The sequence below is a fragment of the Lithobates pipiens genome, unplaced genomic scaffold (assembly GCF_037356315.1).
Source record: "Lithobates pipiens isolate NorthernLeopardFrog02 unplaced genomic scaffold, aLitPip1_a1.2 Scaffold_22, whole genome shotgun sequence".
NCBI lineage: Eukaryota > Metazoa > Chordata > Amphibia > Anura > Ranidae > Lithobates > Lithobates pipiens.
The window spans coordinates 160,710,664-160,728,600 of NW_027507784.1; the positions used below are offsets into that span (position 1 = coordinate 160,710,664).

Below are 17,937 nucleotides of genomic sequence, written 5' to 3' on the forward strand. Positions count from 1 at the left end.
AGGAAAATCCACTTTGCACTGCAAATGCACTCGGAAGTAAAGTCGCTGTAGATACAAAGGGGGGACACGCAAGGACATTAAAAAAAAACAGCATTTTAGCTTGCACATGATTGGATGATAAAATCAGCAGAGCTTCCACTCATTTCAGATCTACCCCTTAGATTTAGAGCGACTGCACTTCCAAGTGCACTTTCAGTGCAAAGTGGATTTGCCTTTCATAAATAACCCCCTATGTTTTCAAGATGAGACTAACCCCACCTGAAACATTTTTGCATTCTTAGTTTAGCCATAAATATATTACATGGCTTTTCTACTTTATGAGGACAATTCATCATATAGCTTACTACTAGTCCTATGTTTCAGTAAAACTCTAAGCTAGAATTCACAGAGAACCAGAATAATACATTTATATTAACACTGGTCTAATATCACTGGTTCTTGTAACTGCTCCTACCAATTTTGTACATGCTTGTTTCTGTCTGCTTTTTCCACACGATGAAGGTGCATATTCTTAATCAACCTTATATCTCTTTCATCGCACCCTATATCAAGAAAGATAAACATCTCTATTAACTTAACTATAACTTTTTCTCCTATCTTAAACATATTTGGATCCTTCCACTCAGATGCTCAACTTTGTAAGCAACACTACTCTAAAATATATTTTATATATAATGAATTCTAGCCTTCACACTGCTCGGCTTAATGGAAGTCAATATCTGTATATTATACTATCCACTCTGCAATTCCATTACAGACTCCACACCGCTGGTCATAAAAAGTATCATTCTGAGCACAAGCCCATAACAGTAATGATAAAAAAGGGCCATTTCTCTTCTCCAACTAGAATGAAACATTTAAATCACTGTGGTTCTTCGCTCCAAGGAAAGTTGGCAAATTAACACAGCAAAAAAAAAAAAGCTAAAATATTAATGACCGGTGTAAAACGAGAAGTTAATAATTGAAAACAAATTGCCCAGTTTTAAGAATTCACAATCCTGTCTCATGAAGGGTGACACTATGATGACACCATTTATGTTTTAGCTATTTCATGTTCAAAAAACGTAAATACATATACAAATATAGAAGAATATATCTTGAATTATTATATTCTTAAATATTCTCTAAGCAAAACTTTTATTTTTATTTTTTTATTCCGTTTTGGATAGAATGGGCTGCTTCTCCTTTTACTGTCCAGACTGGGGGAGGAACGAGATCCATAAGTTAAACCTAACTGTGACAAAGGAAATTCAGGTCTCTTTCTCTGCCAGACAGAGTTGGATGGATATAAATTAAAGTCCTTTGTCAAGTATGTTGGCTCCCATTTTGTCTTTGTAGCAGCTTGCCTGGAGTTCAGTTTAACGGCCTGCTGCCCAATCACGCTACATTTACAGCACTGGCTACAGCACAATTTTGTCAGCAGGTCCCAGCCAATGATTTTGGCCATGGACATGCTGATCAGCTGTAGCCAATCACAAAACAGAGCAGGAAGACAAAACAGACAAATCTGTAGGTAAAAGCAGCACATATTACACACATTGCACTTGTCAGGCACACAGTCAACTTCTTGATTGCCCCAGATGTTAACCCCCTTCCCAGCCAATGGCATTAGTGAACAGTGAACAATATTATATCTGATCGCTTAATTAGTGTCACTAACATCCTCAGAGTCAGTTATACAATTATCGAGGGTCTGTTAGTTTGCGGTCTCTGAATCAATAAGGAAGTAGAAACCTGGGAGAGCGGCTACATTTGTGCATATCGCATGTTCAGGAAATTTTAGGGGGGCTGCGTACTGAAGCTTTTTTTTATCTTCATGCATAGAACACATGAAGGTAAAAAGCATTCAGCCTTTAGAACCCCAATGTTAAGTATTAGACTTAAAGTGTTTGTTAACCCACATGTGAAAATCACTGCCAGCCTCTCTACTATAGGCAGGCATATCACATGTAAAAAAATAATAATAAAACCCCCAAAGCATTAAATATTCCCTGAAAGCAGGTGAACCATTAAATAAAATCAAAATAAATAAAATGGTAGCTGCAATTTTTTATGTTTCGTGGCAATAGAGCAACTGTTTATCAAATCTATTTATTCAGTAAAAAAATGCAATCAAATTATTTTTAGTGCACACATTGACATATCTACATTTTCTGAAGATATGAGTGAGTTGAGTGAATATACATCAAATATGCCAATGGAGACTGAGGGGCATTTTAATTTTGAGGTTTTTTATTGTCTTGTCTTCTTTTTTTTTTTCACTTGACTCTATTGCTATGACAGCATAAATGTAGTGACAGGTCATTTTTACAGGGGTAGTAGGGGTCTCTTGGACACCCAATGCTGCCTTTGCATTCCCCCAACCAGATCAAGTGCAAACAGTACTTGATTGGTTGTTTTCAATGGGACACACTTGGGAGTGAACCATTTAAACTAACATAAGTGATCAGGTGGCTTTATAGCTACCCAATTAATTTATCTTGTAGAGCACAGGCTGTTAGTACAGAGGTGGGTTTATTTCCATCCTTAAAAACTAACCCTTATCCTTAAAACTTACCTACCATTTCCCCCCTAAAACATAACCCTAACCTTAAACCCCGATCTAAACCAAACCAACCCATAAACACAATTTTAGACCCTTCCTTACTCCCCTCCCCTTGCAATCACCAAAACTTTTAAGCCATCCTGCACTAGTCGGAAAAATTACCAGTTTCTGTGCCAAGTGCTCAGCTATGAAACAAATTAATCAGCAAGTAGCTTACATTTTTCCTGATGTTTCCCTTTAAACAACATTCACCTAAAGTGCATGAATATATAGAACATGTATATGGAAATAGTTTTACTAACTTCTAACATAAAAATCAGTCTGATGATTGCATCCCTTTTTTAAAGTTTAGTTCCCATTTAAACTTCAAAGTAATTATTCAGTGCAAAATTACAGGGAACAAGCGTTTGTCACAGTCACAGATAAATTGGGAATGCAACACCTGCAAGCTACATTTCCAACCTTGTGAACTCATAGAGATATCAGCACTGTCTGTGGTTTGCAATACAGAGTGTTTGCTCTGTTAACCAGAAGCAAGTAGGAGGCTATAAACAGCGAGGATACACAAACATAAAATATTTCATTAGCTGTTTATTTTGGGATGCCTCATTAGCAAAAACGGCATAGGAACTCTGTGGTGTACCCTGACCAGGAACATGTTAAGTCAATATTTAAATAAAGATTGAGTTTTGGGCAAATTATCAAGTGTCTGGTAAAATGTCCATGAAAAATAGGTTCTACAAGTTGGTCTGCAAAACAGAAATGGAAATATTCCAAGTGGGAAAACAAACAGTAATAAAAACCTAACACGGGTTTCAACCCATCAACACCCTATTCAAAATAGATTAATAAGCCCATAATCAATAAGCATAATTAAAGTAAACTGTATGACAGAGTATCATTGAAGTTGTTGCTTATGTTACTTTTCATCAGTTTTTTATTTTTATTAACTTTTCCTTATTATTTTGCTAGTATATGTGTATTTTTTTCCAGAAACAGCTGCGATGTCCGACATTGGATGTGATTTGCACTGCACTGCAGTACAAATCACATGCGATCTCTGTACAATGTGATTTCAGTCATACAGATAGTACGGCTAAATTCACATCACATTCAAACCAAACTCGCACAGGACCCTTTTTTGGGTCCGCAGCAGAATCGGATTGCATGGGTGTTTACACCCATGTAATCCATTTCCAGTCCGAATTTGCAGTTCGCACTGCGATATGCAAACTGATTTGGAGGTGTCATTATCTTTCAATTGACACTCCCAGCAGTTCACATAGGGCAGTGTGAACTGCTTCTGGAAGACATGTGATGCGGGAACCCGCAGAGGATTTGAAGGGCAACACTGCAGTGTGAACTGAGCCTAAATGTTAAATCCAAAAAAGTATAACAGCGGGGTATATTTACTAAAGGCAAATAGACTGTGCACTTTGCAAGTGCAGTTGCACTAAATTTCTTCAGAGCTTACAGTGGTGAAAGTTTACTTTTGTAAAGAATACCCAATTAGGTGCAAAGACAATTAAAAAATTAGCATTTTTTTTTGCACATGATTGGATGATGGAAATAGCAAAACTTTACCACATTCACTAAGATCAGGGGAAAATGAGTGCAACTGCATTTGCAAAGTGCACAGTCTAAGTGCATTTAGTAAATGAACCCCAGTGCCTCTTCATTTCAGAAGCAGCATCTCTGTGATAATGCTGGTATTTAGATGAACAAACATCAAAAAGAGGACTAGTATCTCAATTTTTCATAATAAGAAATCAATCCATCAGTTCTGAGCATCACGTATAAATTGCAATCCCTTAAAAGTGTCACTATAACAGGTTTAAACCATTTTTTTTTTTTTTTTTTTTAATGCTACAGTTTACGTGGAATTTGTTTTATAACAAACATTTAGTGCATGACAAAAGGTTTACAGGACATTATGGGCTAAACTGGCCATACATGGTTCAGTTTTTTTTTTTTTTTCGTGGGCTGATCAAAAAAAAACTGAACCAAAGCCTTGATCTACACATTCGAGGTGGATGTGGGAATCCTCCCCACTGTACTTTTGTATTATGACGGCAGGGAGACTCTCCCACTGTCAGAATAAACAAAACAGAGATGGAGCTGATTGCCTGCAGCTCTGATTCAGTGACTTCCATCTGACAGGATAGTCAAACAGATGTCGGTAGGTACAGCCATGGCCAAAAGTTTTCAGAATGACATACATATTAGTTTTCACAAAGTCTGCTGCCTCAGTTTTTAATAACGGCAATTTGCATATACTGCAGAATGTTATGAAGAGTGATCAGATGAGTTGCAAATAATTTCAAAGTCCCTCATTGCCGTGAAAATTAACTTAATACTATAAAAAAAATACTGCATTTGTGAAGAAGGCTTCCGGGCGCCCAAGAAAGTCCAGCAAGCTCCAGGACCATCTCCTACAGTTGATTCAGCTGCGGGATCAGGGCACCACCAGTGCAGAGCTTGCTCAGGAATGGCGGCAGGCAGGTTTGAACACATTTGCACGCACAGTGAAGAGAAGACTTTTGGAGGATGGCCTGGTGTCGAGAAGGGCAGCAAATAAGCCAGTTCTCTCCAGGAAAAACATCAGGGATAGACTGATATTCTGCAAAAAGTACAGGGATTGGACTGCTGAGGACTGGGGTAAAGTAATTTTCTCTGATAAATCCCTTTTCCGATTGTTTGGGGTATCCAGAAAACCCTTGTCCGAAGAAGAAAAGGTGAGCACTATCATCAGTCCTGTGTCATGCCAACAGTAAAGCATCCCTTAGACCATTCATGTGTGGGGTTGCTTCTCAGCCAAGGGTGTGGGCTCACTCACAATTTTGCCTAAAAACACAGCCATGAATAAAGAATGGTATAGATACATCCTCCAAGAGCAACCATCCAAGAACAGTTTGCTGAGGAACAATGCCTTTTTCCAGCATGATGGAGCACCTTACCACAAGGCAAAAGTGATAACTAAGAGGCTTGGGGAACAAAACATCAAAATGTTGGAATCATGGCCAGGAAACTCCCGAGAACTTAATCCCATTGAGAACTTGTGGTCAATCCTCAAGAGGCGGGTGAACAAAAAAAAAAACGAATTCTGATAAACTCCATTCATTGATTATGCAATAATGGGCTGCCATCAGTAAGGATGTGGCCCACAAATTTATTGACATCATGCCAGGGTGAATTGCAGAGGTATGAAAAAAGGATCAACACTGCAAATGTGGACTCTGCATGAACTTAATGTAATTGTAAATAAATGCCTTTGACACTTATGAAATGCTTGTAATTGTATTTCAGTATAGTAACATCTGACAAAAATATCTAAAAACACTGAAGCAGCATACTTTGTGAAAATTAATATTTTTGTTATTCTCAAAACTTTTGGCCATGGCTATAGATTGAATTCTTTTCAAGTGCAGGGGCCAAAGATGGATCAAAATTTGACCAGTGCCTGCTTAGTTACTTTGCAGTTTGAGAGGATCCAGCATTATGGGCCAAGGCTTTAAAAAAGGCTTTTCACCAATGCAAAAAAAAAACTAACCTTTCTGGTCATTATGCCCTGCCCCTGTCATTTAACCTCAAATGCCAGAACCTACTGCTCACTATAGTAATTGACAGTTAAATGATAGAAGGAGGGACTTAATGACAGGAAGAGGTGCAGCTTAATGCAAATTTAAACCTGAACTTCAGCTTTTGATGCATTTTACATAGTTTGTTTGGGTCAAGCCAGCCCAAACAAACTATGTCCCTCACTAACATGTGAGGCCACTGGATGTGCTGTATAATCTGTATGTAGCTGAGGCTACATACAGCACTGTGTTCCAGGTTCAAGCTGAGACCTTCCTGTCTCATACCTAGAACAGACAATAGAGTCTATCTGATCTGTGCTCAGCCATTCAGAGAAATCAATGTATTCTGGCAATGAAGACAAACCTTCCTCTAATTGGAGTCAGAGGTTGTGACATCATCAGCCCACTACTCTGACTTATTGCTAGAATACATTGCTTTCTCTAAATGGCTGAGCACCAATCAGATAGACTCTATAGTGTTCTGGGTATAAGACAGGAAAATCTCAGCTTGAACCTGGAACATAGTGCGGTATGCTGTATGTAGCCTCAGCTACAACCAGTTTATACAGTACATCCAGCAACTTCACAAGCCAGCTTGGCCCAAGAAAACTATGTAAAGTGTAACAAAAGCTTCAGTTCAGCTCTAAAGAGAAGTCAAGGCCGCATATATTGTCTAGGTCTAGGAGGCAGAGTCATCAATAGCCAAGAAGGAACTGGTATTGTTCAAACTTGCTCATAGTGCTAGTTTATACACACTGGCTGACATGGCAGGTTCACGTTAAGTAGTATTGTGTTTATTATTGTGTAATAGTATTCTGAACAAAACAGAACAATGATGTGCCATTCTAAATTTTTATGGTTTTGAGGCTTCTAGCAGTATCGTATCAGCATAACTCTTTGAAACTAAAACATACTACTAACCCCAGTACAGAAAATGATATCTATTTAGTAAGTTAATAGTATGTAAGAGTTTATTGTACATCCATGCCATGGATTGTACTTTTTCACTAAAACTTAAGGCGTAAGAGTATGGTCATACCTTAGTATTGCGCCAAAACCTTTTTTCTTAGCTTTCTTCTCCTGATCATCAGTTTCTTCCTTTTTCTTATCCTTCACTTTTCCTTTGTCCTTTTCCTTCTCTTTTTTCTTATCTTTCTTTTTTTTGTCCTTGTTTGATTTATCAGTATCTTCTAGCTGTGCATTCTCCATTGGGGCTGCTTGGCTGGAGTGGGAACTCACATCAGAAAGACCATCTAGGTAAAAAGGGTGGAAAATCAATTACACATACAGTGCTCGTTCATTGCCATTCAATGAGATCACCAAACGTTTAAGCATGACATTCGTAATGGGTAATAGTTGGTTTCTCTACAGCTGGTCACTTGATCCCCCACATGCTCCATGTCATGCATCATGACAAACTGCCCTGATTACCTCATACATAATCTTACAATGAAAAGGTCAAGAAGACACAGGCCAAGTCAATCATTTTCACTAATAAATGATTTGTTAAAAGCAATTTAAAGCAATCTATACAGTATATTCAATTTAAATATTGTGAATTGTACAGCACAAGTAAGAGGTACTATACAATAAAATAGAACTAGGAAATACAACTGGTGCGAACTGAAAACAGTAATTATAATAATACAGAGTCCAGGGGATCAGTGGGCAAAGTTCATGTACAGGTGGGACCAGACCTGTATATAAAGATTCTAATCAATATCAGTGAGGGCAGCCAGCAGATGAGAGCAGAAGAGACTCTGTATTCAAGGGCTGGGGCATTGCTAGGTCTACAAAAGATCTGGGGCTAGAGCCCATATCAGCGAAGTAAAGAAAGTCATACGCTTGGTGGACATACACATGTAAATACTATATATAAAAACGCTATATCTTACATAAGGTTCCCCAAAGCCCCCTCATTACATCAGGGTCCCTAGAGAGCCTCCCCCTTACATTGGGGTCCCCAGACAGCTCGTCATGTCACCTGCCACCACATGCAGATTGTTACATACAGAGAGGCTAGGGTATATAGAAGAGAGGCTAGTGTATACAGAGAGGCTGGGTATATACAGAAAGGCTGGGTGTATACAGAGAGGCTGGGTATATTCAGAGAGGCTGGGTGTACACAGAAAGGCTGGGTATATACAGAGATGCTTGGTATACAGAGTTTTCCCTCTCCCCCATGGTCTGCACTCACCTGCTCAGGAGCTCAGTGTGAGAAAATTCCTCCTGCCTCTATGATATGGGCGGAGCAAGGAGGAGACTTGCTCACACTCATCTCCCTTCTCTGGATGTCAGTGAAGCACAGAGTGCAGACAGAATGTGTCAAGGCAGCCCCAAGACACACTCATGATAGGGCCAGCTCTGGACTCGGAGCTATGGACCCCAGATTCAGGGCACCAGCCTCAATAGCCACCCCTTAACGACCCCACTGTTCATGGGTGAGAAAGAAGAGGGAGAATGGTGCCACTGAGTGCAGTAAGCTAGTAGCAATTCAGGTTTAATCAACATAGTATACACTCACATGGCTCCTAGGTCCAGCTGGGCGGCAGTGGCTGTCAGCACTTTCCAGCGGCTCAGGTGGTTCCCCAGGCTCTGGGGGCGAAAGACTATCTTACGACAAGCATGTCAGCCATAAAGGATGGAAGGGGTGGTAGAGCTCACCTTCGGAGCATGCATGCTCCTTCATCAGGCATATCTGCTTGATAAGGGAGCATGCATGCTCCAAAAGCAAGCTTGACCGCACCTCCAGTTCTTCATACCAACGTGTTCAGCCTTTAAAGACCATGCTTGTTTTAATCCTATACAATGTGAGGGTTCTTTTACTCTATGTACTCTCTTTTTATATTGGTGGATCTGATTTACCTATTTTGCTATATACAGCAGACCTATTACTCCTTGAGAATAAGATCTTAAAATGTCAAAGGTCTCAAATTCATCAGGAAGAAATGACTGATTAAGGACCCGCTTCACAAAAAATTCACTTTTTATTCCAACTCCCAAAAGTTGAACTCCAGACTTGACTATTTTTTATTGTTCCTCGGATACCTAACCTGGCAGGGTCAGAAATAAGCCAGATTGCATGGTTTAATTATGCTACAATCACCTTAGACCTGTACAAGTATAAGGAATAAAGCCAAAAAACAGCTACTAGCGAACCTCTCAGTTTCCCTTATTGGAGACCAATTAAAGGCTTTAGAGATGTATATATGTACTCGCTTTTATGGGCCAAGCAAAAATTCTATGAGCTCTCTAACATATCCCCTAGGATGTTGGTTAATAAGCTCAGAGCCAACTCCTATTCTCTACTGCCAGGTCACTTAGGCCAATCAGATGGTATTCCCATTTATTTTCAACCTATGGCTATGACCATGGGGGCATTTTACCACAAGCTGTATAACTGTATTTAAGCTTAAAAACACCCTCCTTTCAAAATCTAAGGATTTACAAAATGTCTTTAGGTCTCTTATGCTAGCAAAATTGTCTTATTCAGATCTGTGGCTTCTAAATGCAGACATTACTCTGGAGGAACGTTCACAGGTTTTTCACCACCTCAGCTCCAGAAGGTTTTACCCCCTTCACGACCATGCCATTTTTATGCTATTCAGCACTGATTGGCAATTGCTCGGTTATTCTACTTTCTGTTATAAAACACATTCAATAAAATCTAATTTCTTCATATATTTAGGTCAACATGTATTCTGCCACATTTCTTTGGTAAATACAATCTTAATACGTGTACATTTGTTATAATTGGTTTAAGTTATTGTGTCTACAAACAATGGTATATATATATTTAAAAATTGGTCAATCCAGATGTACTGATGGGCTATCTCGAGGACTTTAAAATGCCAAATTAACCCTTTTTGGAAAATAGACAGTCCAACGTATTTAGTAAGAGGCATGGCAAGTTTTTTGAAGTTGCAATTTTTTGTCACAATTTTTTGGAAAATTAGGTAATTAAATCATTTATGTTTCACGGTTTTTTTTTGTTTACATACTGTCACCAGTGCAGTACAGCATTGAGAGCAAAAAATAAAGACATGGATGAGCGAGTTTGGGCTGGAGGAACTTGACTGGCCTGCACAAAGTCCTGACCTCAACCCGAGCTGTTATAGCTGCAAAGGGTGGGCCAGCTCAATATTTAACCCTATGGACTAAGACTGGGATGCAATAAAAGTTCATGTGTGTGTAAAGAAGGCAAGCATCCCAATACTTTTACCAATATAGTGTGTATATATATATATATATATATATATATATATATATATATATATATATATATATGCCTTCTAAGCACATGTTACAATTGCAGTTTTAAAAACAAAGCTTGGACAGTGCAGTACCTTCTTCAGCCTCTGGTCCATCATAAGACTTATCAATTGCAGCCCTGAAGCTCTCATTACAGCCCCTACCACGGACCATGTGTGGTCTAGGTCTGTAAAAAGGAAGATCATTTTTCTTGACTTCTGCCACTGCTGTTTGCAGACTCTCCAGCGAGCTGGACTTTTTTAGACCCAATCTTGGACCAAGATCATTTCCAGGAGAATCTGCAAGAAAAACATTGCCAATTTTTATTGATAGCTGTAATGGTTTAATGTAAATTGTTCTAAAACCTATCACACAATTTCTTTACCTATATAAGGTAGTATAAGGGTCTTCTGGTACAGACTTTGGGGGACCTCACACCATTTTTTTAAAAATATTAGCGTGGGGTTCCCCTCCAGATCTGAAGGTCCTGGTATGGACTGGTCGGACCCCACGCTGTTATTTTCTTTTACCAGCACCTTTATTTTTTTATTGTTCACCTTTTTTATATTGCTTCCCCAAGTGGTAACCCATTGACAGTTGATGACTCATTGGTTAAGGATGCCGCACTTGGCTTACTGGTCCTGCTCTTTAACAACCAGATTACACAACACCCTGATGCAGAATGCACTGTTGGGGCAAACAGCCTAAAAATTCTGGTGTTTGGAGAATGGACAAATGTTCAGCCCAAACTCAAACTCAGGCCAAACCGTTTGCCCATCCCTACTCCTTAATACACCTAAAACACTAAATAAAGATGTTAACATTGGTTAAGTTACATAAGTCACATTTGTTATTATTTTTAACATTTTTGAAGTTTTATTTCAGCCTTTTGTCATGACAAATATATTTTGATAAGTAGTAGACTAACAACTCATCTTTATAATACCTTAATGCTTTCTCTGCATTACGGTAAAAGAAAAAAAAAAATAGGTCTAGCATTCATACATGTTTCATGTTTTTTTCTGCCCAAAGACTTATGCGCTGGCGGTGTGTTTTTTTCAGCCTGGAAACGCCTATATGTGCATGGCCACATGAGCATAAGACCCCTTTCACAGTGAGTCTTTTTTTTTTTTTTTAATACGAACTTTTATTGAGACAGAAAAAAAAAAAATAGGCATATACAGTAAGCGACCATTTGATCAAGAACATGAGCATCACATCACCGTAAACAGAGCGACAGCAGTACATTGAGTGCATTAATGGAGTTACAAGCTTCCTAGTGCATAACAGAAGATTGTCTGAAAAGTACCTGCAACCCAACCATTTAGTCATCGTTCGTGGGGGTATGGAAAGCAAGGAAAAAATCAGGGTCAGAGCATCCCCCACGCTGCCACGTATTGGAGTAGCAACTGTGCCGCTATACAGGTATCTGAGTATGGATATGCCATTGAATACATAAGAAAGACAAGAAAAACAGCAAAAAACATAAACTAAACTGTAAAATTATAATAATTGCTCCAGAAGGTACGGGGCTAAAAAAACTATTGATCCGAGTCTGTACCCCTATTTGGGGTGAGCAGACTCCGAGTCTGTCTCAGCCTACAGGTCTACGGCCTCAGGGAGTCCAGGACTTCCACTTAAGATCGTACACCTGCATGGTGTCCATAATTGTATGAAAATCCTCTCCATTAACTGTATGGCAGCCATTCTCTTAAGTACCTGATCCCATGCGACCGTAGGAGAGCGCCAGAATAGGGCGATCGGCCAGTGTACTGCACTGAAGATGGTATGGGAAAGTTTTTGGTCAGGGGGGGTAGAACCTGGGATATCAGCGAAGAAAAGGCACATTTGGAAGGTAAGCGTGATGGGGGTGCCAATAATCCCCGATACCCTATCCTGCACTTTTTGCCAGAGGGTCCTGAGAGCCGGACAACTCCAAAATATATGAAGGTTAGTACCTGAGTCGGGGCAACCCCGAAAACAAGATCCAGAAACGGTGGGGAAGAATGTATGTATTTTCGCGGGGGTGTAATACCACTTGGTATGTAGCTTCACCACCGTTTCTTTCACCGCCTCGGACCTGGTGCACTTGTGCATATTTGAAATTCTGCAAGTCCACTCCTCTGGGGAGACCTCCTCCCCTGTCTCCAGCTCCCACTTAAGTATGGCCGCAGATTTCTCCAAGAGGCCTACACCTGCAAGGGATGAGTATATAATGGAGATACCACCCCTATCCCTAGATTCCGGGCCACAGAGTCTCTCAAAAAAGGTTTCTGTCCCCCAGGTGGCCCTTGGGAAGTAGGTATTATAAAAGTGCCTAATTTGCAAGTAACGCAAAAATTCTGAGTTAGGGAGGGCGTGGGAGGTCCGGAGAGATTCGAAAGACCGAAAAGTCCCCCTGACATGCAGGGAACCATAGGTGATCAGATCCCCCCGGGCCCATAATTCAAAACTATTTTGGTCATGAAGGGCAGCCGGGAACTCCGGATTCCCAATAAAAGAGGCCATCCTTGGGTTGGGGGGGCGTAGAGAGAATTTCCCACAGTACAGAGACCATAGGCGAAGTGACTGACTCACAACTGAGTTCAGGGCCGAGATCTCTTTTATATGTAGGGTTTTATTCCAAAGTAGGCCGGGGAGGTAATAGGGGGCCACCGAGGAGCGCTCGAAGCGCAGCCAGGGTATAGTCCTCGGGGAACAGTGCCATTGAGCAAGTTGAAGGAATCTAGCTGAGAGATAGTATAACCAGATATTCGGGAGACCCAGACCCCCCTGGTTTCTAGCCCTGTAGACCATATGCTTGCCTAAATGGGGCTTTTTGTTATGCCAGATGAACTTATTAATATCCCTCTGCAGGGATTCCAGGGTCAGGCGGGATATATAGTTGGGTAGGGATCTAAATAGAAATAAAAGTTTAGGGAGGATCGACATCTTGACTGCCTGTACCCTGCCCAAAAATGAAATATGGTAAGAGTCCCAGGAGTGTAACAGTTGTCTAACACGGGAAAACATAGCAGGGTAATTAGCTAGGTATATTTTATGGCTAGTAGTGGCTAATTTAATCCCCAGATAAGAGAAGGTCTGGCCATCCATAGGAAAGCCGAAATTCGCTTGAATCTGTGCTGCTGTCTGTTGGGGAAAATTAATCGGAAGGGCCGAACACTTCGAGAGGTTGACACCTAGACCAGACAGACCCCGGAAATCATGCAGGATGGAGATAAGGTTAGGTATGGAGACGATAGGGTCTGTCAGAAACAGGAGCACATCGTCCGCATACATGCTCAGTTTAAATTCTTGGTCCCCCTTAACATAGCCCCTAATGTTAGGGTTAAGATTAATCGCCCTGGCCACGGGTTCAATGGCCAGGGCAAATAGTAAGGGCGACAATGGGCACCCCTGCCTGGTGAGTGAAATAGTCTGAGTTACAGCCTGGCAGCTTGATTCAAGTGTGTGGGTGGTGGTAAAGTGCCCTGAAACCGTGGACGAAGGCTCCTGAAAAGCCAAATTTCTCCAAAGCCAATTCGAGATAGGACCATAACACACTGTCGAACGCCTTATGAATATCAAGGCTCAACAGCAAGACTCTGCGGGAAAATAGATCAGCATCCTGTATGACATTAGAGGCGAGCCTGATATTATCCGTGATCTGTCTGGTCGGTATAAAACCCGTTTGGTCCGGGGAGATAAGTGAAGTGATTATTTTAGAGAGCCTGTCGGCCAAAATGCGCCCAAAAATCTTAAGGTCAGTGTTTATAACCGATATTGGCCTGTAATTCTGCGGGAGGGTGTGATCCTTATTAGGCTTGGGGATCAGGGGCATATTCGCTAGCAGCATGTCCTCCGGGAAAGTATTACCCCCGAGGACATGGTCGAACATGGCCCTGAGGTGTGGTGTCAAGGAGTCCTGAAAATTTTTATAGTACTGAGCCGAGAATCCATCCGGCCCAGGAGTTTTGGAAGGTTTAAGGGATTTAATAACTTTATATATTTCCTGATCAGAGCAAGGGGCATTTAAATCCTGGATTTGTTCCGGGGTTAAACTAGGGAGCGGTACGTCCTCTAGCCAAGTCCCAAGCGCCGGATCCGGAGGGGAGGCCGGGGGGAAAGGAGGTCCGTGTAAAATTTTGAATTTTTTTTAAGAATCTCTGAAGGGTGGGAAACCACTGTGCCAGCGTTTCTTAACCTATATGTGTGTGGGGATTGGATAGATTGGTTTAGCTTCTTAGCAAACATGGCCGAGGCCGAGTTGCTGTGTAACAGAAACTTGGCCTTAGACCAGCGTAAAGTCTTCTCTGTTCTGTCAGACAGGATTTTGTCAAGTTCTAGTCTGTGCGAGTTGATTTGTTGTAATAGGTTAGGGTCAAGGTTTTGAGAGTGTAAATGATAAAGTTGTCTAGTTCGATCGTGAGTCTGCGTGTATCTGCCAGTCTCTGCCTATTTCTCTCTGCCGCTATTTGAATCAGGTGTCCCTTAACTACCACCTTATGCGCAGCCCACAGAATTGAGGGGGACACATCATTCGTATCATTATTGGTAAAATAATCTGAAATGTGGGAGGAGATTTGTGCTACCAAAATTGGGTCTGAAAGGAGTGCCTCGTTTAGCCTCCATCCTGCCACCGAGGGCTTAATGCCCATATGGGTCAGGTCCAAGGATACCATCTGATGGTCAGACCATGGGCAGGGGTGAATGGTCGCGGCTGTGGAGTTTGCCAAAAGGATCGGTGAGCAAAACAAATAATCCAGCCTGGAGTAGCTGTCATGAGGGTGGGAATAAAAGGTATACTCCCGGGCCCCTATGTTATGGGCCCTCCAGGAGTCTGTCAAATTATGGGAGATAAGCATTGCTTTCAGAGATTTAGAAAAGGCGTTGGCGGAACCTCTGTCCCTACTACGGTCTAGCACTGAGTGAGCTACTAAGTTGAAATCTCCCCCCACTAACATGTGAGGAGAAATAAAACCATCTAGGACCCGGAAGAATGTCTTAAAAAAAGCAAGTTGTGATTCATTGGGTGCATATACATTCGCCAAAGTGACCTGTTTACCCTGCAAGGAACCCTGAAGAATGATAAATTTGCTCGCCGGATCCTTATACACGCTATCCATGTTAAATAGCACCCCATTTCTAAAAAAAATAGCCACCCCCCGGGATCGGGATGCAAAAGTGGTGTAATAACCACGGGAATAGGCCTCATCAAAAAAAGAGGGATGATTACCCTTAGAGAAATGTGTCTCCTGCAGAAGCAACACATCCGCATTTAACTGTTTATAGGCTCTGAATGCTTTCTTCCGCTTCTGAGGTGAGTTAAACCCCTTAACATTATGTGAGACTATCCTAATCCCCATTGGGTATATAGAGGGGCAAGTATAACCCTATAAGAAAAATATAGCTCCGATCCCGAGGGGGGGGGGGGTGTAAAATATACACGTACACATTGGACTGTCTAATAGGCCACACTGCAAAAGTAGGCATGTAAAAGCATACAAAATAGCGTCCCAAGAGGATCATATCATTAGTTAACTGAGCAACATTACAAAATAGAGTCCCGTACCTGAAAATAAAAACAACCATAAGCAACATTGTGAACAACAAAACCATTGGGGTCGGGAGGGGATAGACCATCCCGACATAAAGATAAACCATAATCTGTCAGGTGAAAGACCTTCCTGAACAGTAGGACCCCAGGGTCCAACACTCCCGTCCTCCTATGAGGAGATAGAGAGCAGGAGGAGCAGAGACCAACTCGCCTCCGCACACCCCAACTCTCTCCTCTCCCGAGGGGATGTAAGAGCGGGGGGACAGACAAGCATGGGCCCAGCGTCTCAACACAGCGGGGACTAGGTAGAGCTAAGGGTGCATCAAGATGTGCTCAATAAACCAGAGGGGGAAAGGGTGGTGAAGGCACTGTGCTCAAGGCAAGAAATCCCCATCTGGCTAAAATACTAGTCCGCCAGTCCAATCAAATCCAAGTCCGGAGTTAAATTCAAGGCCTACGGGCCATCAGGATAATGTAAAAACAAGCCATCACAGGAGGTGGGCTCTGAGATTCTGCCTTTGCCGCCTGCGGTCTCTTTGCGGGGAAGGGGTGGCCCAGATGGCTGAGGGGCGAGGTGTAGAAGGCATCCTGGGGAGGTCATCCTTTGCCATGAGTCCCAGCTTGACCAGGAGCTCCTTTCCCTCCTGAATGGTAATGACCGTGTACGTGGTGCCGTTCTGTATAACCTGTAGCTTAAATGGAAATCCCCATCTGTACCGTATACGGGCTTCCTGCAAGGGAGTTGTGATTTCCTTAAACTTACGCCGCTTGTCCAGGGTAGCCGGGGATATGTCAGGGTAGATTTGGATCCTCACCCCCTTTAGGGTAATATTAGGGGTGGCTCGGGCTGCCCTCAGGATCTCCTCTTTCACCAAATAATCCTTGAGGCACAAAATAATGTCTCTTGGTGGTTTGTCTTCCGGGGGCTTGGGCCGCAAAGCTCTATGCAACCTGTCACATATAAATGCTGTAATGGGAGTAGCAGGCAGCAGAGATTGAAACAACTTAAGTACGGCAGGGGCTAGGTCAGTAATGGCCTCTGGGACCCCCCTAAACCTCAGGTTGTTACGTCTGTTTCTATTGTCAAGGTCCTCCAAGTGGCCTGATCATGATCTCTGCGGAGGTCAGAGTATGCAAGCTGCAGCTTATCATGCTTAGTTTCTAGTAAATCAGTCCTGCCCCCCAATGCAGCGAGCTCCTGTTGTAAATTGCTGGTGGACTTATGGAGTTCGGTTTGGAACTTCTCCGCCAACTTTGTATACATGGCTGTGAGGCTGTCATCCAAGTCCGCTTTAGTGAGTTGCAAAGGGTACTCCCCATCCCTGGTCGAGTGTGCAGGGGAGGCTGCAGGGCTGCCTCTGAGCTCCGGCGTGCGTCCCGGGTCAGTGCCATCTTGGAAGTTCCCCGCCATCTGCCGGGCTCTGAGGAGATAATTTGTAAGGGACCTCTGTGCTGGTTTCCCGCGACGGAACTTGGCGGACGGCATGCACCGATCTTTTCCCCGGGGGTGTAGGTACTTTGTGTGATCGATCGGCGTGTTCAACGGCCCCGGGTGGAGCGAGTTAGTGTCCCCGCTGTGACGGAGCTCCGCTCAAGTGCGACCGTCCAGGTTCGCGCCGCGCATGCGCCCCCACAGTGAGTCATTTTGCAGGTGCTATTGCACTAAAAATAGAGACTGCAAACCGACCTGAAACAGCCACTGCTGTCTTTCCAATGTGAAAGCCTCGAGAGCTTTCACACTGGAGCAGTGCACTAGCAGGACGGTAAAAAAAAGTCCTGCTAGCAGCATCTTTGGAGTGGTGAAGGAGCTCCTGCCATTGGGGCATCATGGCTATACCGATGGCAAAGCGCTGCTGCAGCAGCGCTTTGTGATGGTGTTAACCTTTTCTGGGGCCGCTGGCAGGGGGTAAAACCGCACGCTAGCGGCCAAATACCGCCTCTAAAGCGGCGCTAAAAATAGAGCCATTTTACCGCCGTTACCCGCACCACCCCAGTGTGAAACGGGCCTAACAGAGGTAAGTTTACAG

At 42.4% G+C, this 17,937-nt stretch overlaps 1 protein-coding gene across 2 annotated transcripts in view; it reads right to left on the reverse strand.

The window, feature by feature from the left end:
* The window catches only part of PARD3B (par-3 family cell polarity regulator beta), a 2,156,380-nt gene that overhangs the window by 1,134,974 nt on the left and 1,003,469 nt on the right, over positions 1–17,937 (reverse strand). For both annotated transcript variants that reach the window (XM_077448525.1, XM_077448526.1), the window contains exons 17-18: positions 10,470–10,673; positions 7,163–7,376 (exon numbers count right to left, since the gene is read on the reverse strand). In XM_077448525.1, coding sequence (XP_077304651.1) covers positions 7,163–7,376; positions 10,470–10,673 — 418 coding nt within the window. The remainder of the gene's footprint in view (positions 1–7,162; positions 7,377–10,469; positions 10,674–17,937) is intronic.